Source organism: Buteo buteo, chromosome Z (genome assembly GCF_964188355.1).
Source record: "Buteo buteo chromosome Z, bButBut1.hap1.1, whole genome shotgun sequence".
Classification (NCBI taxonomy): Eukaryota; Metazoa; Chordata; class Aves; order Accipitriformes; family Accipitridae; genus Buteo; species Buteo buteo.
The window spans coordinates 39,112,835-39,140,381 of NC_134204.1; the positions used below are offsets into that span (position 1 = coordinate 39,112,835).

The 27,547-nt window shown below is 39.5% G+C and overlaps 1 protein-coding gene across 2 annotated transcripts in view; it reads right to left on the bottom strand.

The window, feature by feature from the left end:
• PIP5K1B (phosphatidylinositol-4-phosphate 5-kinase type 1 beta) overlaps window positions 1-27,547 on the bottom strand; it is a 124,376-nt gene that overhangs the window by 6,037 nt on the left and 90,792 nt on the right. For both annotated transcript variants that reach the window (XM_075020976.1, XM_075020975.1), the window contains exons 13-15: window positions 22,600-22,755; window positions 21,698-21,842; window positions 8,167-8,284 (exon numbers count right to left, since the gene is read on the bottom strand). In XM_075020976.1, coding sequence (XP_074877077.1) covers window positions 8,167-8,284; window positions 21,698-21,842; window positions 22,600-22,755 — 419 coding nt within the window. The remainder of the gene's footprint in view (window positions 1-8,166; window positions 8,285-21,697; window positions 21,843-22,599; window positions 22,756-27,547) is intronic.

Here is a 27,547-nt window from a genome sequence, read left to right on the forward strand (position 1 = left end):
TATTGGAGGCCCCAGAGCTGGACACAATACTCCAGGTGGGGTCTCACGAGAGAAGAGTAGAGGGGGAGAATCGCTTCCCTTGACCTGCTGGTCACGCTTCTTTTGATGCAGCCCAGGATACAGTTGGCTTTCTGGGTTGCAAGTGCACATTGCCAGGTCATCCTGAGCTTCTTGTCAGCCAACACCCCTAAGTCCTTCTCCTCATGGGTGCTGTCGATCCATTCTCTGCCCAGCCTGTATTTGTGCTTGGGATTGCCCTGACCCATCTGCAGGACCTTGCACTTGGCCTTGTTGAACTTCATGAGGTTCACACGGGCCCACCTCTCAAGCCTGTCAGGGTCCCTCTGGATGGCATCCCTTCCCTCCAGCATGTCGACCGCACCACAGAGCTTGGTGTCGTTGGCAAACTTGCTGAGGGTGCACTCAATCCAAACTTTGTCACCGACAAAGATGTGAAACAGCGCCGGTCCCAATACTGACCACTGAGGAACGCCACTTGTGACTACTCTCCACTTGGACATCAAGACATTGACTGCAACTCTGAGTGCAACCATCCAGCCAACTCCTTATCCACCAACTGGTCCATCTGTCAAATCCTTTTCTCTCCAATTTAGAGACAAGGATGTCATGCAGGACAATGTTAAATGCTTTGCACATGTCCAGGTAGATGGCCTCAATTGCTCTTCCCTTATCCACCAATGCTGTAACCCCATTGTAGAAGGCCACTAGATTTGTCAGGCGTGATTTTCCCTTAGTGAAGCCATGTTGGCTGTCACCAGTCACCTCCTTATTTTCCATGTGCCTTAGCATAGTTTCTAGGAGGATCTGCTCCATGATCTTGCCAGGCACAGAGGTGAGACTGACCAGCCTGTAGTTCCCTGGATATTCCTTTTTTCCCTTTTTAAAAATGGGGGTTATGTTTCCCCTTTTCCAGTCAATGGCAACTTCACCAGAGTGCCACAGCTTCTCAAATATGATGGATAGTGGCTTAGCCACTTCATCTGCCAGTTCCCTCAGGACCCGCAGATGCATCTCATCAGGTCCCATGGACCTGTGCACTTTCAGGTTCCTTAGATGGTCTCAAACCTGATCTTCTTCTACACTGAGTGGTTCTTCATTCTCCCAGTCCCTGCCTTTGCCTTCTGCGTCTTGGGTGGTGTGGCTGGAGCACTTGCCAGTGATGACTGAGGCAAAAAAGTTGTTGAGTACCTCAGCCTTCTCCACGTCCTGGATAACCAGGTCTTCTGTTTCCTTCCAGAGAGGGCTCATATTTTCCCTAGTCTTCCTTTTATCACCGACATACCGATAAAAGCTTTTTTTTTTTTTTGCCCTTGACTTCCCTGGCCAGATTTAATTCTATTAGGGCTTTAGCTTTCCTAACCTCATCCCTGCCTGCTGAGACAATTTCTCTGTATTCCTCCCAGGCTACCTGTCCTTCCTTACACCCTCTGTAGGCTTCCTTTTTGTCTTTGAGTGTGTCCAGGAGCTCCTTGTTCATCCATGCAGGCCTCCTGGCGTTTTTGCCTGACCTCCTCTTTGTTGGGATGCATTGCTCTTGAGCTTGGAGGACGTGATCCTTGAATATTAACCAGCTTTCTTGGGCCCCTCTTCCCTCCAGGGCTTTATCGCATGGTACTCTACCAAGCGGATCCCTGAAGAGGTCAAAGCCTGCTCTCCTGAAGTCCAGGATAGCGAGCTTGCTGTGTGCCCTCCTCGCTGCCCTTGTGCAGGGTCTTGAACTCCACCATTTCATGGTCACTGCAGCCAAGACTGCCCTTGAGCTTCACATTCCCCACCAGCCCCTCCTTGTTGGTGAGAACAAGGTGCAGAATAACACCTCTCCTTGTTGGCTCCTCCAACACTTGGAGAAGGAAATCAAGCCTACTTGCAGTGAATCAATTAAAGTAATTCTTAAGCCTTACTACTTGTGACTTTTGTGTTCAATAGCGTTTGCTAACATTTAATGCTTTTCTGCTTATATATCAGCTGACAGTGCTTGAAGTGACACCAATAAATAGGGCTTCAGGGGAATTTTAAAAAGCTACTATGTTTATTTCCAGAGGAAGAAGGAAACACTGTTTTACTCTGTTGTTTTGTGGATTTCTACATCAAAGTGCTAAATAGAAGAGTGTTACCTTCTCTGTTACTGGCTTATGTACATGACACCTTCTGTTTATCTCCCAGGGCATCTTTTGCTTCTAAGTATCTATTTTACTACAATGTCTAATGTCTTTTTTTTTTTTTTTTTTCCATTCATGGGATCAAAAATTCATAGCTCTTAATTTACTAGCGGACTAAAGTTTGTCCAAGAAGTTGAGCATTTCAAAGCAGGAGGCAAAGACACCAAAGGATTAGTGGAGTGACTGAAATTAAGCAAGTTAAGATATTTTTCATTATAATACTTAGCAGGTAAGACTACAGCAGCTTGCCTTGTAGTAGAAACACAGACAATAAATATTAACTACAGCATTAAAAGAAAATCTGGGAATGCCATTTAAAGCTAGATTTTCTCCTCATGCTTTTAAAAGGTCAAAATGTATCATGTAACCTTTTCAACTGTGGCTTAAATCAGCTAATGCAATCATCCCTGATTTGCTTTATTTTTGAGACATACATTAGAAATGACTGAACTGTTCCTGGTGTTCTCAAAAACATGCATCTTTCCCTTCTAGCCAGCATTTAATCATCCTCCTATAAAAATGAAACTGCCTTCTGCTCAGCACCAGTGAATCAAACTGATAACACACATCACTGATCCTTTACTATCAGACTTTCCTGACCAGAGGCTAACTGTTGTTTCAGGGTCACCGAAGGATATTGGGGAGCATTAGGAAGTAAAAGATTAGTGCACAAAACAGTTTCTTACTACTTCTTCCATAAACATCTCAGCATACATACAGGGGTACATGTGATTAAGTTACAGGTCACTTCCACAGCAATCTCAAAATAGTTAAGAAGGCATCAATACAATGTGTGGGACAGGATCAAGAAGGCGGGGGCTGTAACTACTCAAGATGATTTTGCCACTTAAGAAGTAAGGTGCTTAGACTCAGTACCCAATTTCCTTGAAGCTGTCAGCCATTGCATACCTAGACACTTGAGGTATGTACCACTACCTTGTCTTGATTATTGTGTTTTGAGTTTGGATTTTACAGGGTGCAGAGAAAGGGTGCTGGTAGGTCAAAAAAGCGTCTATGATTCTCTCCACTTAAGACCTATTAACTCTTCCAGACCTTTGCTCAGCGGAATAAACACTGGCTGTTCATATAATGTCCAGAATTGGGTTTTATTTATTTTTCTGTTGATACTGATCAGTGGAATACACATATACTTACTGCAGTCTCCCAGACACAAGAGTAACAAATGTTTTACAAGCCAAAAACTAACTAAAGAGATCACCATAACACCTGAAACTCATAAGGACAGCTTTACAGAAGGTATTACCTATGCCTGTCACTAGATTTTCAGAGCATTCCACTGTCCACCCTATACACTTCAAACTTTAAAAAAAAGCACTTTACAGTGCTGAGCAGTTCTAGTGATAAAAAAGATTGTTATACTATAAACCAAATTCAGAAGTTATCAACGAGAAATTATTTCTATGTTAAGTGGGGCCAAGAGAACCACAGAACAGCCCAGGTTGGAAGGGACCTCAAGAGATCATGTGGTCCAACCTTTCGTGGGAAAGGGAGCCTAGGTGAGGTTATCTAGCACCCTGTGCCATTGCATCTTGAAAACCTCCAGCAATAAGGTCTCTACCATGTCCCTGGGGAGGTTGCTCCAGTGATTGATTGTTCTCACTGTAAAAATAGTTCTTTCTTATATCAAGATAAAACCTCTCCCAATGCAACTTGTACCCATTGCTGCTTCTGAAGAGAGACTCCATCTTCTTTGTAGTCACCCTTTAAGTACTGGAAAACTGTGATTAGGTCCCTCCTGAAACTTCTCTACTACAGGCTGAAAAGACCTAACTCCTTCAATCTTTCCTCATATAGCAGGTTCTCCCAGGTCTTTGACCACCTTCGTGGCCTTCCTTTGGCCCCTCTCCAGTCTGTCCACATCTTTTTTTGAATTGTGGGGCCCAGGCTGGACACAGTACTCTACATGTGGCCTGACAAGTGCTAAGTGGGATGATCATGTCCCTGTCTCTGCTAGTAATGTCCCCGTGGATGCAGCTCAGGATCCAATTTGCCTTGCTGCAGCAGCACACTGCTGACTCATGTTCAGCTTGTCCACCAGGATCCTCAGGTCACTCTCAGCAAGGCTGCTCCCCAGCCACACAGCCAGTGCTGGGCTCTTTGGTTATGTTGTCCCAGATGGAGGACTTTGAAGTCTTTGTTAAACTTCATACAATTCTTGCTAGCACACTCTTCCAGCCTGTCCAGGTCTCTCTGAAAGATGGCTCTCCCTTCTGACGTGTCCACCTCACCACCCAGTTTAGTGACATCAGAAAACTTGGTCAGGGTGCTTTCAGTCCCACTGCCCAGATCATTTATGAAGATGTTGAACAGCATGGTGCCCAGTATTAATCTCTGAGGGACCCTGGTTGTGACAGGCTGTCAGCCTGAGTAAAACCCATTCATCATCATCTTCTGATTACAGCCTGTGAGCCAATTTCCTGCCCATTGCACAGACCACCCATGCAGTCTGCATCTTGCCAATTCGTCCAGCAGATGCCTGTGGGAAACAATGTTGAATGCTTTGCTGAAGTCCAGGTAAGCAACATCCACTGCTCTCTCCATGTCAACAGGAGATGTCATTTTGTTGTAGAAGGTAATCAGGTTAGCCTGGCATGATTTGCCTTTGGTAAATCTGCACTGGATTTTCCCAATTGCCTGCTTCATTCGGTTTGTAATAGTTTCTAGCAGCACTTGTTCCGCCACTTTCCCAAGGACTGAAGTAAGGCTAAAGGGCCTGCAGTTTCCTGGGTCCTCTTTGGGGCCATTATTGTAGATGGATACGAGATTTGCCCTCTTGCAGTCATCAGGGAAGCCCCCTGATCACCACAACTTCACAAAGATAACAGACAGTGGTCTTACAACGTCAGCCACTTCTTTTAACACCCTGGGGTGGATTCCCTCCAGGCCCATCAATTTATGCAGGCTGAGCCCTTGCAGAGGGCCACTACTGGTGGGTCAACATGTGTATTGTCGTACCTACTTGATCCTGTGAGCTGGGGTCTGGCTATGCCAGTAGAGATGGAGGCAAAGAAGGCATTGAGAATCTCTGCCTTGTCAGCATTATTCGTAACTCATTTCCCTGCCCTGTTTAGTAATGGGCGTAGGTCTTCCCTGTGCTTCTGCTTAGCTGCTCACGTATCTGAAGAACCCTTGCTTCTTCTTGACATCTCTGGCCAACTTCAGTTCTAGCTGAGTCTTAACCTTCCCGTCTGCTCCTCTGCATGCCCTAGCAAGGTTCTTGTAGTCCTTAATGGGTATTTGGGCACCTTTCCATAGCTGGTATACTTATTTTTGCTTTTAAGCACATCCAAAAGCTCATTGTTAAGCCTGGGTGGTCCCTTGTTCTGCCTTCTTCCTTTCCCTCTGTAGGTGATGGACTGTTCTTGTGCTTCCAGGATGCTGTTCTTTAAAAACTCCCAGCACTCACAAGCTCCTTTGTGCTCCATGCATGCTTACCATGGAATCCCTTCCATCTGGGCTCTGAGTATATTGTAGGTGCCTCTTCTAAAATCCAAGTCCTTTGTCCTACTACTGGTCTTCAGTGTATTCAGCAGGATCTTAAGGTCCACAATGTTGCAACTGCTGTATCCAAGCCTATAATTGGTAGTTATGTTGTCAAGTATGTCTTTTCAGTTTGTAAGCAGTAAATCTAGCAATGTGCTGTTCCTAGTTGGCATGTCCAGCACCTGTAGCAGGAAGCAGTCTTAATCCATTGCAGGAATCTCATGGACAACTTGTGCACCGCTGTGTTTTTCTCCCAACAAATGTCTGGGTAACCAAAGTCACCCATGAGGACCAGGTTCTGTTGGCCTGAGACTTCCCTGAGCAGCCAAAGGAAGGTTTTGTCAGCCTCATCATCCTGGTAGGAAGGTCAGTAACAGATACCCAACATAAGATCCTCCTTGGTGATGAGCAATCTAATCTTGATCCAAGGCATTTGATAGAACTTTTGTGGTTTCCATAGCTTCCCTCCATACACTCAACTTTCTCTTTTTTTATGACATGCAACTCCACCTCCTCTTCTTCCCTTCCTATCTTTCCAAAAGAGTTTGTAGTCATCCACTGTGGTCTTCCAGTCATGCGAGTCTTCTCACCAAGTTTCTGCGATTCCTATCACATCACAATTCTCAGGCTGGGCATGGAGCTCCAGTTCTTTGCTGCCCGGACTATGTGTGTTGATATACATGCACTTGAGGTGGTTGGACTTAGGGTTCTTGCCTTTGTAAAGGGTTAGGGAGCATTCCCCACTACTCTAGTAGGTGTGCTCATCCACCCTGTTGCTTATGAACATGCAGGTGTCACAGCTCTGGATCCTACGCCCCAGGTTTGTTAGTTTAAAGCACAATTCACTAAGTCAGCCAATCTGCTAGCAAGGTTAGGCTGCATGTGATTACTCATTTGTCCATTTCCCATGACACTTCAGGATTTGTGAGTCCCTCTTAACAGATGATTCATGTCAACATCATATCAGCAACAAGCCCAATTAACACAAGTCCTACAGGAATAGGCTGATTTAATGGGCTACTTGAGGTCACAGTTAACTAAGTAAATCCTACATCTGATTGGACACTGGTACACACTACTGTCTTGTTTCAGTGGAGACAGGATAGACAACAACTCCCCTAAGTGTGCCGAACTATTAAATTGGTAGCTAGTAAGTGGGTATTGTATATACTCAAGTGCTGCTGGCTAAACAGAGGAAAAAAAAATCAGTAGTACAGCCTACCGAGAAACAGCATGGGGATCAGACACAAACACGTGACAAACACATTTCATCTCCACACAAGAAAAACTTCTTCGGGATAAACAATCAGCACTGGAACAACCTCTGCAGGGATGTGGCAGAGTCTCCATCGCTGGAGGTTTTCAAGATGTGATAGGACAGGGTGCTAGATAATCTCGTCTAGACTCCCTTTCCCACAAAAGGTTGGACCAGATGAACTCTCGAGGTTCCTTCCAACCTGGGCTGTTCTGTGATACGATATTGTGGATCTCTAAAGACAAAAATCAGGAAACTCTAAAGATAAGAAAAATAAAGAATTCAGTGAACTTTACCTAAAAAGGAACCAACCATGCCTGTGTGAAACATTTATTAGAAACCTAATGAACAGACTTTCCTTTTGACGCTTCCTCTCTAGTACAATTCTTGCCACAAAACCAGACATGTATTTATGAAAATAGAGGGAAAATATTACTAGGATAATAGCAGAATTGTTTAATTTGTTCTTTAGGAAAACAAGCCTTTGGAAAAAAAGCCAAGCTTAACATACCTCCCTCCTATATTTACACTAAGATTTTCAAAACAGCCTAAAAGGGTTAGATGCACAAAACTTCACTCAATTGGAACTGGAGCTGTGTGCCTCCTGCCTTTATGTCTGTGGAATGTGAGCTGTAGATACCAAGACAATTTTTAAAACACAGGTGAAATGAAGACAACCAAAGATGTAGACTTGAGCTTATCTTTCAGCAGTCAGATAAACTGCTCACTAGGAACCAAAACAGCAAGGAAAAGATACATTTTTAGTCATATTCCAGCCACCACAACTGGACAACCCTTCAGAGCAAAAAGGGGAGCCATTAATGTACTTCATATTGAGCTCTACTTCACTGGCTTCAAAATCACTTATGTAAACACAAACTTTCTGAGAAAATTTAATTTCTACGTTGTGGAATACTCAACATGAAGAGGAAAGATTTTTCTTTTTTTTTTTTTTTTCTTTTTTTCTTTTCTCCTATATAAATAGGAAGAAAACCCCCACCATTAGAGAAAAACTGAAAGGCATTTTGGCATACTTCACTATTAACACAATAGTTAATAGGCACATAGATTCTTTAAGGATTTGCTTTGGCAAGGTACTTAAGCGTACAAGAAATACCTCAATGAACTTCTGGACCTTGAAGTTAAGCATGTATTTTAGTTACTTACTGAGCATGAATCAAAGGAATTCCAGGGGAAAAACCCATCTGAAAGAGTTTGACAACTTACTAAGTAGACATCCAAAACTGAAGCATTATCATTTTCCATTTCCAGTGTGCTCTGTTCTGAAGTCAAATAGATGGCACTGTCCTCTAAAGTGAATGTCGAACTTGAAGGCAACCCTTTACTGCAAAGAGAAGGGAGACTACAGTCAACCAAAAATACAAGTTACAGAGAGCTCAGTCATAGCTGAAAATTTTAAAATATGTTTCTCTCTTAAACATAAAAGCTTCAAATACTTGAAAAGAGGGAATGTAAATGGACAAATACAGGTATGTTGACAATGGCTAGATAATTGGCAGCTCATATTTGACTAATGTACACAAACCACAATTTCTATTTTTGCATTAACTAAAATTTTATCAGGAAATAATACTGTTCCTGAACTCTAATATTTATTTAAAGAATGAAACTATGTCACAGTAAATATGGGATAATTTCATTAATTTCAAAATAAATTACTTCCACATTACACATGGTATAAATTTTGACAGCATTTCTTAATTCAAAATAGGGAAAAAAGATTCAGTAATTAGGCACAATAGCATTGGACTTTCTTGTGCAGATAAGGGATCACTTGCAGCCAACAGTTCAGAAGGGAAAGTGGGAGAAGAACAAGAGTATACTGTAATTAGTACAGCTCTGCAACAAAGTGGTATTTACAGAGCAGGGGCACTCTATTATTTCATTTTTGGATAGGATTTTCTGTTCTCTGCTATCCAGAAAGAAAGTAAAGCTGCAAATGTATCTGGACAGGAATCTTATTTTGTTTTGTAAACACACTTGGAACCACAAAGCTGAAACTCTCAAAGGTGTTTTAATGGAGTTAGGTGCCCATTATCCCCTGTCCTCACTAGCTGCCAAAAACTAATAGACTCCAGGCTGCCTTGAAAACTCAACTGTCAGTTTTGCTGAGATGTATTTTAAAAGTTCTTATCTATTTACACACAAGGTGAAAAGCAAACAATTCTGAATTATAACTTGGCATGAAAACATGGTTACAGCCATCAGTCCGCAAATGACTAATTTCCACCTCCCTTTGCAGTACTTTGTAGTTTAAGTATGTTTCAGATGGGGTATAATTTCAGAGAGGGCAAAGCTAGCATGCAAAGTAGAAAACAAATTCAAATGCTCAACAAAATAATGAATCATCAGTCACCCTCAGGTCATACTGGTATTAAGTGCACAGCATTACCTTTGCCACATTACAATGTTCCTTTTATTATATAACATATCAGGCATCTTTTCAATAGCAAGACTATTTCTTGTGTCCCGAGCGTGACCCAGCTCCCACTGATTTAGTACCATTTTTCTTACACCTGTTCCTTGTAGTCTACTGAGCAACATTTCAGTCACATCAGTTTTCTGCCAATCCTTCATTTTACTGAAGGGCGGAGGGCAGATAGGAAAGGAAAAAATGGTCTGTTGCCAAATGCTGAACTGTGTTTTATCATCTCCCACCAAATAAGTGCTGGCACGGAAGAAATGACACTTGGCAAAAAGGGAGGCAGGGTGGAGAGAGTCACTTTTGCTTGCAGAATTTTGAGCTTCGCTGTTGCACAGTTCAGGCCTCTGGATGTGCAAAGGCCCACATATGAAAACCAGTGACATCAGATGAATGTGCAGTGAGCAGCTACTACTGCTATAAAAATATGCAAAACTACTGGTCAACCCTTCCTTCTGGAAAACAGTGCTCTGCATTACTAACTGTAAAGCAAGTCAGGCAGGCTGTGGTGTATACCTGGCTTTCATTCCTGCATAAGGTTAGGTTTAAAAGCAAAAAAACCTGAAATATTTATTCCTTTCATATACATATCAGGCCACATCACTGCCACCTTTACTGCTGCTATTTTTAACTTCTTTCCCTTCCAGAAAACCTCTGGAACCTGTACTCAGGACAAGGTGAGGATTCTGCAATTCACACCAGTGGCATTTTATTTTATATCCTTCATGTATCAGAAGACTAAGACCTAGTGCTCCTGTTATTTCAGTTTAATTCACTGGCTTATTGTGACACTTCTCCTACTCTCTTCTCTACTTTTCCATTAGAAGGCAGTGCATTTCTTTTGCTTTTAGTTTGTTAAATCATCATTTATGTTCCTTCACAGCCTGCTGTGGACAGCAAACAATAGCAATGTGAGTTCAGCACTCGGTCTTGTGTTTGTTAAACTACTGGTTTTACCTACAACATAGAATAAAGACAGTGCCATCTCCCCTTTGGAGTGTGCTTCTTTTTTGTTTTTTTTCCCTACCTGTTACAGAAATACACAATACAGTCAGGCAGAAAATGAGGGTTGAAACAAAACCAGCATGTTAAGAGAAGTCAAAGAGGAGCTCCTACAAATGTCACAGTTTGGTTGTTTAGTAGTTAACTACCTAAAAAAGAGATTTAATATACAGAAACAACTCATATACTATACATATATATTAACATACAGAAAGAAAAGGGAGAAGAGGGGCAGAAGTACAAAGATATAGTAATCTTACACACAGAAAACCAGCAGTGACTGAAGTCCCTTGAACAAAATCAGATATGAAAGAAGAGAATGAAACAACACAGATGTCAGTCCACCTTTTTTCTTACAATTAAAAATCCGCAACTTATTTGCGGATAGCAATTTCCTTGCTGCTGTGACTTTTCCACTGAATAACTAGAGACAAACTCTGCAAGTAAGGAAGATTTATCTTCTGCATGAAGAATTGTTTATAAAAAGGAGAAGTGTAGAAAAACTGTTGCAAGACAGAGCTTTCTTTCATATACCTTAAGCTCATAACTGGAAGTTTTTCTCTATTTAAAAGAACATGCACTATCCACTTTGGGAAGATAATCTGTAAAGTGTATAAAGGAGAAAGTGGAAATTCCAAGTCACTGCCATGTTAATTTCCATCTGGAGCTCATGCTGGTATCAGTATGAAAGCAACTGCTTTTGCCAGGAGCTAAACTGCAACTGCAGTATAGTGCTTTTGTGCAGTAATGTAATAACACCTTCTTAGTTACAGGTGCTTAGTTAGAAATCATTTTCATGGCAGAATACAACAATCATTTTGTTTGTTGTATTTGCCTTGCAATGACAGCATGAAGAAAATGCATCCCAACTGGCAAAGTGACTATGAACTACGTGAAGCTATGCATAAGAACAAGATTTCCAGTTTTTGTATGAAAAGGGGGAAAAGCAAGAAGCTTTTTTTTTTTTTTTTTTTTTTAAGGCCTCATCCTTAGTGTTAATGTGGATCCTATTTTAAGAAGCACTAAGTGTTTTGTTCTTATGCTGAAGTGAGGAGAAAAGCCATAATTTGACCTTCTAAATCAGCACACTTCAATACATTTAATAAAAAACGAGGCTCAAGTTCTTTTCCTCTTGAGAAGAAAATAAAATAAAACCTTCATTTTCTGAAGTCCTTCTAAAATGCCCTTTGGATGAAAAAAAATCCTCACTCAAATTAGCTTAAAAAGTTAAAGATAGTTAGGGATAGTTACTTGCAAATATGAAAAAAGGGGTGTTGGACACAAGATCTTCAGAAGGAACAATTAAATTAGACTGATTTTCTGCAGATTTGTAGAACAGCATAACTTTTACCATTTTAATCTAAGGTTAATATATGTAAAATCCTATGAAGTTTCCAAGGAATAAAGGAAAAACATTGCACTTTGTCAAGGAACTAGCATAACCTGGCAGGATTATCTATTATAATAATAACACCACCATCACCACCAACACCAACACCACCACCACTGGTGTCCTTCAAACCCTCCCAAATTGTAATTACTATTTCTGTCCTTCTATTTTATTTATACTAAACTAAAGTGACAGTTTTAGAAATAAAAGACTTGTGTTTTCTTCATGAAGAAACAAATATGCCTCACCATAATTTGTCTACTTGCAAGGCAGCCTGCAGGACAGGTAGAACTCTTTAGTCTCCTTTCCAAGTCATTGCACAGCCTTTGAAGAATGGCAGAAAGTGCCAGGTAGTAACAACTGACTGAATCAGAAGTTTGAGCTATATTTTGTTTTTAGTTATTTGGGGTTTTTTTCTCCTGCAGTGTGAAGAACACCTCTTGTATAATTATCAGCTTCTCTCAGATAGTGCCAAAATACAACAGCCAGGATTTAAAATGAGCCACTGCATCACCTCTATTGTGAAGAGTTGTAATGAAAATAGGCTTTGATATCTATCTTTGGATGTCCAATATGCTTTCCTGTAGCATATGCCAGAGAATATTGATCCTCTAAATAGCAGCACATTTGCAATGTCCAATGTGTTTGAAAACTCTTATGTAAGCTTTTGAAAAAATTATCAGCTCATTGCATATAATTATATGTGCAATGCATATAGTTAGTCAGAAAAACATGTTGTAGGATAAATGAGCAGTAAAACTATTGTTCTAAAGTACAATTCAATACCAACCGTTGCAGAAAATCTGTCCTGCATACATATTAATGTGAACAGGCACAACAGGTATTTGTTGACCTGTTGAACTAAATGCATTAATTAGTCTAATGTTTACAGTGTAGAAACATATCACCTCTAAAACCCAACCTTGCATTTTATTTTTATAAATTACATGTGTGTCTGAAAAAAAAGAAAAGTAGGTCAAACATAGTAAAACTACTTTGTAATATTTCACTAACACTGTTGACAAACATCAAAACTACAGACCTGAGAAAACAATAGATATGACTGATCTAAATGCTGCTTCAAGTGAAGGAGTCTGACAGTGAGTCTATGCTACTACACACACTAATGACAAACCATTACACACGAATCAGTAAACACCACAGTAAGCACATAGATTTCATGACAGTCAACAAACCTATACACCTTTGCAGGTGACAATTAAAATCACGAGACCTCTCATTTTTGTACCTGACATATGTATGTAGTTGAAAAGAGATGGTGTAAGCAATCAGAATTTAGGAATTGTAATCAGTCTAGATTACAAAATACTGAGTAATAATAGCCAAATCCTCTGAGAGGTACACATCAATGTGTATCAGCCCTTGGAGGCATCTACACTTGAAGTCTGTTCTGAGAAGCTGCTCTGGATCCTCCTCACTAGAAAAAATTAAAGTAATGAAATTAGTCTTGCAAGGATGAGTAGGGAATATGAAAAGCAGCATGCAGAGGGACAAATTCGGACCAGGAAACATTTGCTTATGTATGAAGTAACTACTATTACCATTGGAGTTTCACATGCACATCTGTGTATTTAACTGAACAATAAATTTAAATGTCAAGTTAAAAAAAAGTATAGGTTTTCTTTCTACTTATCAACAACCAAGTTGTTTCCAGAAACATTGGCTAAATAATTTATAAAACTTCTTTTTTCTATGAAGAAAAACACTTACAAACTTTTTAGGGCTCTACTAAAACAAATTACAACAAAAAGTGCTACAAACAGGGCATCAACAGCTGAATGGGATTAGATCCAATTAATTTAGTAAGCACAGACAGAGGCATTCCTACTTCAGTACATTGCAGAGATCTTCACAAGAAAGCTCCCAGCAACTTAAGGGGCTGCTTTTAAAAGTACCAAAAAGGAAAAAAAACCCAACACAACACATTGTATAGACTGCAGTGACAAATTATGTCACTCTGCTCATCCAGCATAAGGACACAAAGGATGCCATCAAATTAGGAAACATGAAAATGATAACTCTTTAAAATGATGTTGATGAAGCTTATGATAATTCTGCAGACTGGCTTATGATATGGTAGTACATCTCAAGGGAAGATACTACAGGGAACCAAAGTGTGAAGCAACATTGTATATTTCCTGATACCGCAATTTGGTGCAAATCTTGGAAAAGCTCACTGCTTTCAGATACATAGTGTTGTTTTTACACTTACAACAGTGAGATTAAAAAAAAATCCATAAAAAAGTCATATATACATATTTGCTAATGAAGGACACATTCTTGAGCTAATATTCCTTCCACAGGGCTACCAATGTCTGTTCCCTAGTAACCGTTAATCCCAATTACCTGATGATAAGGTCAGGTAATGTCACAAGTACCACCAGAACCTCAGATCTACATTGGCCTACCGCAAACAGAACATCAATTTTTCAGGAGTTTTTTATTTTTCTGAATGGGTGGAGCACCTTGTGAACATTTTACCAAAAGAAGGGTCCCTCCATCATGAAAGTGAAATAAACCTTGGAACAGAGCAAAGTCTTCTCACTATGCCTTGAAGCTGCCTACCTAGATAGCACTAGAATTGAGGAAAGACTCAAAAGCAGGGGGTAACATCTCTTGTTATTCACCAGAACTTTTATCAGAAACTTCTAGACAGTGCCTTTGAGCAAAAAAATAAATTAAACCAGCTATGATGTAAACAGGGTACTATATTTATTAACTGCTCTCTTTTCTATTAATTATTATGTTTGCTTAATATCCTGTTGAGTTACATAGTGGTAGTACTCTTTCTAGAGATGTTTTGAGAGGATGAACTTTTGTAACAGGAAATGTAGTCATCTATGAAATGACAGAGGCTACTTTTCTGAAAAAAGTTATGTACCTTTACATATCAATATATAACTCTAGGCTTACAGCAGGAACAGGTGAAATTACAGGGTCACTAATTACAAAACACCACACAGGATCACTTGCTTAAAGCAGACTGAAGAACTTCTGTTCACAGGACTAGTCCTTTAGCCTTTGTTAGGTCCTTCTTCCATTGCCAGGACACTGATATTTGCCTTTCGGGACAGCACTGATCCGTTCCAGGGACAGAACCTCTGCTTTACAAAATACTTGCCTATCTTACCAACTTTCATTAAAGAAATACTCCTGCTAGGTCTTCTAAAAAAATATCTTTGTTACTGCTTTCTTGCCACACTTCACAGCTAAATTATTGAAAATTTCTCAGAATCTCCAACAAGGGCAAATATATTATGGCAAAATATGAAGTCTCTAGTTTTGCACAGTTACTAATAATTTCTGTGTAGAGTTTCTAGCCTTTATTTTATACACAACCCTCAGAATATCAATGGGCAAACAAATAGTTTACATCTGAGAATCAGTCAGCTCTCCTTGCTTTGCTGGAGCTAATGTCTGCTCTGAATTTTTACTTGCCATATGGTATTTAATATTGAATCTAAATACCTACACAAAGAAAATACTTAATATATTAAGAGAAGTCTCACATGCTTAAATAATACATCAGTAGAGCAGCATTATAACCACACACACTAAATTAATTTTTTCCAGACTTATACATTATTAAGCATTCTCTAATATCTCAATGACTAAAAGATTAAGTGTAAATGGCTCAGAAAACTTTAAATGGAGAAAGAACTGTATTTCTTTTTCATGAAATCTAGATGCCTCACTGATCCCTTGGTACTGATGCTAACCACTTGGTAGCTGATAGTAAGGACTGACAATCCTTAACCATTTACACTGAATTCCAGGATTACTCAATATTCCTCTGGCTATGAAAGTAACTCATATGACAACCTGGACTTCAGTGAAAAGCCAGTAGGAAAAGCAAATTTCAGACTAAACTTTCTTAAGACTATGAACTCCACAAGATAGAGATCATCATACTAGGTATATGTATGAGGCTTAAACCATTGAAAGTTAGACATGCCTTAGTAAATCAATGAAAAGGACAAGCATTTATATGCCAAGAAAGATTCTCTCTTCTATTCCCACAAACACTCCATATACCAACTACAATAAACCCAGATATTAACTTCCAACACCACTGGAGAGGGGAGAATTCTGTTCACTTAGATGACATTGTTTTCTTCTAATGCCAGCCTATATCATTAAGAAAATAACAAACTGTAAGATTAAATGAAATATATATTAGTCTTTTGTCCAACAATGCTTTTTTGATGCTTCTTCGGGACTGTAGGTAGCAGTGTCATGCTCTTTAAACCAGTATCCTTCAATCTGCTTTTCTGCTAAGTTCTTTGCTCTGTAAACCTTATCACAGTATTGTTCCAACAGAGCATAATGGAGAAGCAAATAAACATAAATTGTTTATTTGATTAAGTACCACTGAACACTTTTAGACATTGTGCATTAGTATTAGATATGTCATTAACTACTACAGCTGTTATCCTATAATAGGAAGAAAAAAAAAAGAATGACAGTATACCTTAAAGCATACAAAGCTTTTTGGATACGAAGAAATATAGCTTCTACCATAGAAAAACTCAAAACATGGAACTTCTGCATAAAAGAGTAAAAAAAAAAAAATCTCATAACTAATCTCTTAACAGCAATGCACATGCTGTCAGCAGTTGGTAACTAAAAGATCAAATTTCTGAAACAGCATCATCCTAGCTGCACTGATTGCCAGCTTTAATGCAAACTTCTGGTAAGGCAAAGACAAATTGGCAGGGTGGAGCACAGGAGAGAACAAGAGAAATCCCTATATACACGGTGTATCAGAAAGAACGCTTCAGTGGAACAGAGCTTTTGTACAATTTCAACAGTGGACTGAGCTCTCATCCTTAATTTTTAGATTGAAAAAGAAGAAAAGCCAAGCAAAACCCCTCCCATTACTGAATGGGAGTTACTTTCTCCCATTCAGTAATGATCAGACACGAGTGTTCTCAATGGTGCTGTGCCCTCCTCTTGCTAAAGTAGTCTATTTTATCTTGGTTCTTAATTAAAAAAGAAAAAAAAGAAGCAAAAGTAATTCTATCACAGGAGAACTGGGAAAACCTTGTTTTTCTTTAAGCCACAACTACATGTTGCTTCAATTATAGTCAAATTTTCTTTTTCTCCCATGGGGATTTCCCCAGTGTCTCAGTGCACCTGTTCCTAGCATTGGAGCATTCAAGTCTTCTTCTTCCACCTAGCTGCTTATTTTCATGAAGCTTGCATGAATTTAATCCAGTTCAAATCAGATTCAGACAAATTTGTCTAAGCTTCAGAAGCTAAGGGTGGTGGGTGGACAGACAGAACATTTAAACTTAACACAAAAAAGTTTGTTTACATAGAAAACCAGGCTGGCAAAAGGTGTGATTAAGTAATCCTTACAACAGGAAAACTAATACCTACAAATCCCTTCCACTGAAAAAACAGCAGAAAATTTTACTTTCATTTTCTAAGCTGCCTTTGACAAGGTTGTTTGATAGAATGTAAAGTCATGGGACGTTTCATTTCAAAGTTTGGATGTTTTAGGAAGCTTTGATTGTGTAAGAGGAAAAAAAACCCACACAACCCCTCAAAATTTCAAGTGGTCTGCACCAAAAACCGGCAATGCAAAGGTAAGGCAAACAAACAATTGAAAAATCTACAGAAAAGCAGAAAGAAGAGGAAAGAGAAGGCAGAAGTGCATACTACATACCAATCTTACAGAAAGGAGGTACAGAATGCATAAAGAGAAACAAGAATTAGATTTCATATAGATTTTCCTAGGTTCAAATGTGTCAGAAGAATTCAGCTGTCCTCCTTATATAATCCGCAGTATCTTGGCATTGCTCTAAAGACAGAGGTGAAGTACCCCTTTACACATCATGGGATTTTGTTTGGGTTTGTGACTGGAAGCCATGAGACCTGCTGAAAAATACACTGGAAAGAGACTTTCTGTTGTATCTTGGAATTCCAGTTTAAAATATTTCCAGAAGCACCTGTAAAGGCATTAACCTTCCTTCAGTTCTTTGCAATTGTAAAAGCCATGTCAACTGACACAACAGTCATACTGCTCAGGACATTTAGATTTGTCACCTTTAATTGAATTAATTAGTACTTATTAGGAAAACTTTACCTGGAGGGCAAAAAAATCTGTTATCACTTCTGCTATAAAAATAATTCCCGATATAATATCTAAGTATTACATTTCCTAAGATAAAGCAAATAAACCCTTTCAAAGGAGTGTATCTGGACTCAAAATTGAACTTATATTCTAGTGGAAAACAGACTTTTTAGGTACTAAAATATCTGCAGTATATATAAAGCTACTTGAGGAGTGGAAAATCTTTGAAAATTTTAATAGAAGCAATAAATTGTCAATTCTGTTCTCTTACTAAATGAGTGCTTGACATTGCTTATGACAGAACCACTTGACTGAGAAACAGCTCCATAGAACAGAAACCAGCTGTCTTCTCAAAAACAAGAGAGCCTACATTGGCTGAATAACATATGTCACGTTTGTCCATTTTTTCCTTTTTACTTCCCTTTTCTAGATAAAGTTACTTTTATGCTAAAAAATACAGCCATTTGCCCCTCCCCACTTCTCCTTCATTCACTACTTTTACCAGTTCCACCTCACACTGCCTGCATAACACCTTGAGTTTCATCTAGTTCTTCAAGGACTGAGGAAAAACTTGGTAGAAAATAATCAGCTAGCACTCTGGAAAAACACTCCTAATAAGCTGCATGCTTACAACTGCTGCTCAGTCTCTTTTGCTTTAATTACAAGTCCCTAAATGCTGCTCTGCATTATCCACCAATTAGTTATGCTAGTTCTAATCCCTACCAAGGCAGGTCTACATAAACTCTCCTCACCTGATACAGCCTCAGGAGGTGGCTCTGGCTCAGCAGGTCACCTCTATATCTGCTTAACCATGTTGGCGGCAGTTCCTCACTTCCTACCACGAGTGCTGAGCACCCTTAAGGAGAGATGGTGCTAAGATCCTTTCTCCTATAAAATGCCATTTCCCTCTCCTTGGAGAATGATTACATTCATGGTTGATAGAAACAGAGGGTAATTCCAAAAAAACAAAGTTAAAAATATGTCATGTGCTTCAAGGTATCCAGAAGTATTACTACTCTCTTTTCAATAAGGCAAATAATGGCATCTGCCTTCTCACTGGTACAGGCACATTCTGCTCATTAGTGTTAAGAGGAGTTAAGGAGCTGTACAGATACAGTATTATTACTATGCACATAGGATTACCTCCCTTTATTACCCTAGACCAGGGATTTCTGACTGTTTACAAGGAAATTCGTGTACTCTCTACTTTGTGCCAAGACACTTTGAAGGAGGAGGAGGAAGTGTGATGAAGATGCCAAACTGTAATTCTATTAAATAACTTGAAGCAGAATGTCATAGTCAATTACATATTTAAAGACTGAAAGCAGGCTCACATTTGTCAACAAATCATTCATTCAGGCTTTGTTTCAAAGACTGCTCCAGGCTTTCTGTTTATCAGACAAATGGCAAAGTGATGAGTCCTGCATCACAACATTTTGTAATACTCAAAAGCAGAACTCCAGTGAGAAAAATCTAAGATATATACAACTCATTGCAGCATGTTTTTTTTGGTGGGTTTATTTCCCTGCCAGCTTTTTTCATGGGAGGACTGAAGTTCCTCCAATGTACCATAAAACCATAAATAAAACTTCAGCAGGATATATTATTTAGTGCTATGAAGAAGGAAGGACCTCCCTGCACTGCTGCAGAAAGCAGAGGTGGGTACAAAAGTGCAAGTGCCCAGAATAATTTTGGGGAAATTAGTTTAATACTGAGCATGCTTAGCAGCTTTCTTAAATCCTAAAAGAAAGCTACTAGCTATGACAGGGAAGCTAATCCTTGTGAATCGTACATACTGAGATTGTGACATGAACCAGTACTTGGTCAGGAGAAAAAATTGCCACCAAGCCCTAGCTGAAGAGGATACATCTAGACCAGCAAGGACATTAGCTGATCAGCCTTCATGGCAGATCTCTTGATTATGAGGCAAGGCCTTTTGTTTTGACACAAGACTTGTAGAGAGCCACACACCTATGAATGCTGGTGCAAGGCTTGCTGTGTTAGAAAACGTGTCCTGTACCGATGAATTGAAAGCATGCAAACTGGCACTGGAGACCCTATAGTTCCAATCTGATTTTGTAAGTTAACAATGTGCAGAGTAATCATGTAACTGACAACATTTTAGGTTATTTCACTGACTGAAGTACAACTGGAGAGTAGACAAGTCTAAGCATACAAAGTCTAGATCTGCTAAAAACCTTATTTATTTTAGAATCATTTTGGAATATCTTTACAGCAAAATATCATGGACTTACTCATAGCTTTTCTCTACAATTAATTTATGGAGACTAAAGAGTATTTGAAATGTTTTAAGTGCAGTAAATCTGAACTCTTTATCCAGACAACTCTGCAGTTCTCCTTTGCTGGCTGATGTTAATGCAAAGTAGTTCTGTAGTTTTATTTGATGCTTAAAGCAAATAAAAAAAAGCCAGTACTCTATATCATTATTTCTAGCAAAGCTAAAACTTGGTAAAGGATCATGGAGTACTGAAGTACTACAGCTATCTTTTTCACAAACTGGACAAGACTGCAGAAGTTGAATAGAAGGAGCTCTATTTCTCCTAATGCTTACTCATGAGTAATTTTATTTCCTAAAGCTTGTGTAGATGCATTTTGGGACAATGTTCCAAATTATAGACGGTTCTGTAATTAAAACATCATCTTTGTTACATCTCATTCCAAATTTTTATAGCAAAACACCAGACCTATGGAAGTGAGATTTATTTCAACTTAATGAAAATGGAAACTGCAAATATCACTTTGACCAAGTAACTCTGCAAGTCATTTTACTTCTTATGAAAATGCAGTTGATCAAATTTTAATAGGAGGTAAAATCCTACTGCCTCAAGATTGTTTTTAAAATAAGTAGATCTTTTTGGACAATATGCAGTTTAAAGTAAAGAACTATATCTCAGCACATAAGTAATCTTACCAAATTTATACAGACACTGTGTAGTCCAGGATTCCAAATTATTCCAGACAAAACTCAAGATACTTGCGTTCACAGTGGCTACCCTTCTTGACAAAACAGACAAAGAAATGGCTATTCTGCAGTACTACGCGTGGTAAAGAGATCTGCAAGCAGGCAAGATGACACAACACAGCACAGGCATACACAGAAATGATCTCCCAGCAAGACTTTTGGCATAAGTATGGTATTGGACAATCATGGCTAAGGTATATTCAAACACAAGCAAATCACATTCGAGCTAGCTCACAAGCATCTGCACAACTTTTCTTGAGACCTTCCTGTTTTTATCGTCCTTGAGTTAAAATTAGACAGGCTCTAATCACACCCATGGGTCAACTTTCTTATAAATTCACTTCAGAAGATGGTAATTTTAAAAGAACTTCAAGCAGACCATTCAGCACTGTACACTCAGAAAGAAGATCAACTTGAAACTAGCTCCCTTTTCCTAGCACATCAGTTTTCTGCAGCTGTTTTAGGTTACAGCCATGTTACAAGAAGTATGTCCTACCCTGATCTTAATGTAGTTTGGTTTATGGCAAAGACTAAGGCCTAAGCAAGTTTTTAATGCCCAGTTTAGTTTTGGAACATGAAAAAAATTTTGAAGTATACTGTAACATTTTTGCTGTGTTTATGCTTTCTATTTTGTGAGTCCAATGATGCTACATATAATAAACAAATACATAACAAATCCTATGGGCTTATGGCATCCCTCCTTCATTGGAGAGGTTCAAGACTGAGCTACAGAGACATGTGCCCTTCTGCTTTTTCTTTCGCAGAGTCCCCTTCCATTGCACACATTGTCAGGCTTTTAGCAAAATGGTGGTGTATATATATCACATATACAGCCTTTACCTGTTAGAATAGAGCATAGGTTGATTATGTTGATACTGTTCATCTACATTCAAGGAAGAAGAAGAAATTGTGGTTGCCAAGGAAGCTGCTTCAAATAGAGATGGAGTGCTTGGCACTAGATCCGGCCGGTGGCGTGAACCTAGTACTGCATACACAAAAATAAAGAACAACATTAACAAATATAATTTCAAATTGAATCCAAGAATCTTTATGCAAGTGTGTGGAGACACATAGTGCTCTCAACAGCTTCCTGAAGCTTCTTCATGTGTTTGAATTTATGAGATTGTAATATTCATGTGCCCATTCCCACACTGTTTTGCTTTACAGGGCGAATTTCAGCTGCTAGCCAGTACATTCAGCAGAATATAGAGCAACGCCAAGGTTAAATATTAAACAGTGGTGTCAAGAGTTGATGAATTCTTCTAAGTTCTGGGACTGGTCTCACACTACCAGGGCCCAGTTTTCAGATGAGATTAGGCAGCTGGTTCTCCTTTGAGCCTGGCTGCAGATGAGCTCTGAAAGACACAAAGTCTGTATCTCTTCAAAAAGACTCTGGGAACAATGAACTGAGCTTCAAAACATTTCACATGACATGTTTGTTTAAAAGTCAGTGAAAAGAATAGCACTGGCTCTGGCATTAATCCGCTACTGGGCTGGAAAAATTTTTTTAGGATCCCTTGAAATCTGAAATATTAACACCATACTATAACCTTAATTCTGTCTTTCTCTTGCTCCTGAACGTCCACTCTTCCAAATATGACTAACAACTCTCTCCATGAGAATAGCCTGACTCTGGAGTTTTGAAAGATCATGATTGGAAGCTTTCTAGTTATAGGGATTCTAAAGCTTATACTAAATTCCTCTAAAAACATTGTTTGAGCTGTTGATTTGAAAGACATTACCTTCTTCATCAAGGCTGGCGTAGCTCTGTCCTTCAGCAAGAATGCCATGCTTTTCATCCTTCCACTCCTGGCTAACTGCACATACTATCTCTTGTGATGCTGCCTTTAGGGCTGTGATGGAATTGCACCGTTTCTTTGAAGGTGAAGACTTTAAAGCTGCATTACCAAATGAACATAGGTGTTGACTGATGTCATCTTACCTCCCTGCACATCTTTAACAGCATATAGAAAGCAAACCATCTATAAAGCTAGAGTTTCTGAATACAGACAAAGAACACATCCAGATACAAACCCACTTACCAAATATTATACCAAAACTAGGGCCAAAGGCATTGTTATTTCATCTATGAGTGAAGTACTTTTGTCTTTTTCTGGGTTTCTTACTGCTCATAGGACAAAAAAAATCAAGTCAGTTAACCAACTTTGACATCACTAAGTTACAAATCTCCTATGGAGTATCAACACATGTAATCAAAGACAGAATGATACAGAATAAAACAGAATACAGGAAACCTGAAAAGACATTTGGAGTATTCTGACAGGTTATGATCATTTTCCTGAGCTGTGAACTACTGCTGTATAATGATGGACATGCTACTGCAGAATTTCCACTTCAGTGACTTATGTCAAACATCTTCTTTGGGTAAAATAAACACTTCCAAAATGTTGATGGCTTGTACACTCAGGTATGAGCATCCCCCTTTATAATTCTTACCAGGGCCTGCCTACTTGCAATGGCATTTGAGGTGAAACTCTAGGATCTGACCATTGCCACTACTACTGAACCATGACCTCCATTTGTAGTTCTTCTCCAGAAGGATGCCAGCCAGTTCATTTAGTGTTTTCAGTTGCCAGCTGCTGACCTCCATGCATTGGCTGCAAAGTTACTTCAGATGCACTGCAATAGTTCATATTGTGCTCTACTACAAAATATAAATTAAAAGCATCAAAGCCACTTGGCTAAAGACTGAAGAAGAGAATCAGATGCATAGCTCCAGGATATTGTTAAAAAATAACACAGTAGATAGCTGCTGAGCTAGCCTCTCCCTGAGGCTGAATCTGCTTATTATGTTTTTATTGTTATTTATGGAGGCTTGTTCTGTGCACTAGGGAAAAAAGCAGAGATTCAGAACAGGGCTGAAGAATTTAAACTTAAATGTTGTAACTTGAAGTTTAGAGACGATGTTCCTGAAGGCAGGAATACTCCCAATTCTTTATTTTACAACAGAATGATAATGCATTTGAACCATTAATCCGTATAAAAGTAGACTCATAGCCTTGTATGCAGAGCGGATCAATAAGAGTGGGATGTTAAAACAGGTTAATAGCCTGGAAAAATGAGACAGACAAATTAAGATTACCGAGAAAATTAGGCATGATGTCCTTAATTGTGCATTGTAGCTTTCAAATACAGAATGGGTTGTGTCTTGTGATGACATAAATCTAGCACTCAGAATTAGAAAGAACTGAAAAAAGACTCAAAGGTTCAGGAAACATGTATGGCTGCATGAGACATTTATTTTGTCCAACAGACAGAAGTATCAAGTTGTCTGCTCCTTACTCTCTATCAGTGCTGAGGAGTTCCTTTGAGTATTGTCTCAGACAACAGAGCTCCCACCAGTTCTCTGGCAAAATTATTCTAGGGTGTAAGAGATCTGAGGCTCAGGAGGCTCCCTCCTCCTTTCAGCTGAATTTTGCTTCATATTTTGTCATATCACATCAGATTCTTTTATTCTGATATTAATGTTCTCTTCTGAAGGATTTAACTTTTAACACCTTAAGTTGTTAATTTGTGATAGTACTTGTAGTCATTCTTGTTTCACTTAAATCTCATTTAAATCTATCCTTCATTTGTATTTTGTTCTACCTCTATCCACATAGACTTGTTTCTCACTCCAGATAACTAATGACAATGTTAAGAGAACAGCATGACACTGGTCAAAAAGCTATTTACAAAACACCTTCTATCAATTAGGTACAATGCCATATGCTCAATATTCCTGTAGTATTTGAGCCAAGTGTCCATTCCACATTTTGACATTTAACTCCAAGCGAAATGGACTCCAGTTCCATGAGTAGGATTATCAAACTGCTAACTAGTATCCATTTTAAAGTTCCTCTATAAACCACATAGTTCTAGCGAGTTAATTTATATTTATTTGCCAAGAACTCTGCTTTATAAAAAGCCTTGAAACTCAAAAAATACATCCCTTCTCTTACTGGGGAAAAAAAGTGCAATTTCAGCACCTCCACAGATTTAAAAAATAATCTGGCAGTAAAACCGTAAGTTAGTAAGGATGCATACTATTTAAACCAGCTGATCTGTATGTCTTATAATAAGGTATTATACCACGTGCCAAAATCATTGAAAAATCCCTCATTGCTCAGATAACCAGAAGAGCTTTTCCCCAAAGAGCAGCCTGGGACACAGTGAACCCCAAGCACTCATCATTGCCTCGCTGGTATATTTATCAGGTCTTCCCCTACAGCCTTCCTCACTGGACCCACACTGAATGCATCACAGCAGTCATCACCGTCTGTGTCTGCATGTGCAATGCTTCAGGCTGAATTTCCTTTCAATACCATGACCAACTCATACAGGAATTATCCATCAATTCATTAATATTTATAGGACTCTCCAAAAGTCTTATTTTCCTGAATAGCTGTCACAACATATCATGCATATAGGGAATCACTAATTAGGATTAATTAAAATTCTCTCTTTCTCTCTTTTTCTTCTGAAGACTCTTTCACTCTACTTGAAATATCTTTTTTTTTATTTTTAGTTCAGCTACTCTCAGCTTTCTCCTTTCATCAGTCTATCCTATTCTTTTTCCTCTTTTTTATAATTTCACAAAGGACTTATCATCTACACTTCTGATTTTTTGTTGCTCTTAGTTACCAGTTTTCCCTCTTCTTTCTTGCTCTTTTAGACCTAATCACATATATTGTTCTAATCTACCATGTCTTTAACATTGGTTTTCATGGACAGGGTTGGAATTTCACAAGCTTATTCCAATAATTTGATTCTTTCCAAAAACAGTTGGATACTGGTCTTCAGAAAAGTGATATTATCTTTAGGCAAAATGCAGAGTAACAAAGGCCAGTATGGTCTGAAAAATATTGACATCCAATGGTAGAAATTTTAGTGAAAATAAAACCTGATCTGAACTTTTGATGGAAGAAGCCTGTAAGATTAGTCTCTAAAATTTGATTATTTTTTTTTTATTGTCCTGGAGGAACTATAATTGAAGGTAGATATGAATATATGGACTTATGTTCAAGATGTGTATTCTTGAATGATAGCTAATTTTGCCCTGTCAATTTTCAAGTCAGGCTATATGCAGCAAGTCTGAAAATAAACTTGTTCCTTAATACTTGCAAATTCTGTTGTTTTGCCTCATAGCTGTACCCAGATTATGATAAAATATCTATACTTCTTATGGGTAGTGGATGGGTAGTGGATGAATTCCTTACTTTGCTTTGCTTTCACACACACCTTTCACTTTCCCTATTAAACTGTCTTTATCTCAACCCAGGAGTTTTCTCACTTTTACCCTTCCGATTGTCTCCCCCATCCCACTGAGGCTGGGAGTGAGCCATTGTCTGTGTGGGGCTCAGCTGCCCACCAGGGTTAAACCACAACATACAGGAAGAACACACCTATGTAGGATGAATTTACCCTACATCCCCAATGCCTTAAGAGGATCTACAGTTTGAAAGAAGTGCCAATCAATAGTTAAATTATTGCTGCAAGACTTGAGCCTTTGGACAACTCTTGGTAGCGATGTCCTTCTGTAGTGATGGTGGGTTTCTCTTGGCTTTTTTTCTTTCCCCTGTGTATTGGGTTTGCATGGCAAGGTTTTGGTAGTTGGGGGGCTACAGGGGTGGCTTCTGTGAGAACCTGGTAGAAGCTTCCCCCATGTCTGATAAAGACAATGCCAGTCGGCTCCAAGACAGACCCGCTGCTGGCCAAAGCTGTGCCAATCATTGATGGTGGCAGTGCCTCTGTGACAACATATTTAAGAATGGGAAAAAACTGCTGCACAACAGCAGCTGGAAGAGAGGAGTGAGAACATGTGAGAGAAACAACCCTGCAGACACCAACGTCAGTGAAGAAGAAGGGGAGGAGGTGCTCCAGGCGCCAGAGCAGAGATTCCCCTGCAGCCCATGGTGAAGACCATGGTGAGGCAGGCTGTCCCTCTGTAGTCCATGGAGGTCCACAGTGGTGCAGATATACACCTGCAGCCCGTGGAGGACCCCATGCAGGAGCAGGTAGATGCCCAAAGGAAGCTGTGAGCCCGTGGAGAGCACATGCTGGAGCAGGCTCCTGGCAGGACCTGGGACCCCATGGAGAGAGGAGCCCATGTTGGAGCACTCCATTCCTGAAGGACTGCACCCTGTGGAAAGGACGCATGCTGGAGCAGTTCGTGAAGAACTGTAGCACGAAGGAAGGACCCATGTTGGAGAAGTTCATGGAGGATTGCTTCTTGTGGGAGGGACCCCACGCTGGAGCAGGGGAAGAGAATAAGGAGGAAGGAGCAGCAGAGACAACATGTGATGAAATGACTGCAACCCCCATTCCCCGTTCCCCTGTGCCACTTGGCAGGAAGGAGGTAGAGAATTGGGGAGTGAAATTGAGCCTGGGAAGAACAAAGGGGTGGAGGGAAGGTGTTTTGAGATTTGGTTTTATTTCTTATTACCCTACTCTGATTTGACTGGTAATAAATCAAGTGAAATTCCCTGAGCCTACTCTGTTTTGCCCATGATTGGTAATTGGTGAGGGATCTCCCTGTCCTTATCTTGACCCACATGCCTTTTCTTGTATTTTTCTCCCCCTGTCCAGTTGAGGAGAGGGAGTGGTAGAGCAGCTTGGTGGACACCTGGTGTCTAGCCAGGGTCAACCCACCACACCTGGTAAGTAGCTAACAGTGATATGTATCTTAGC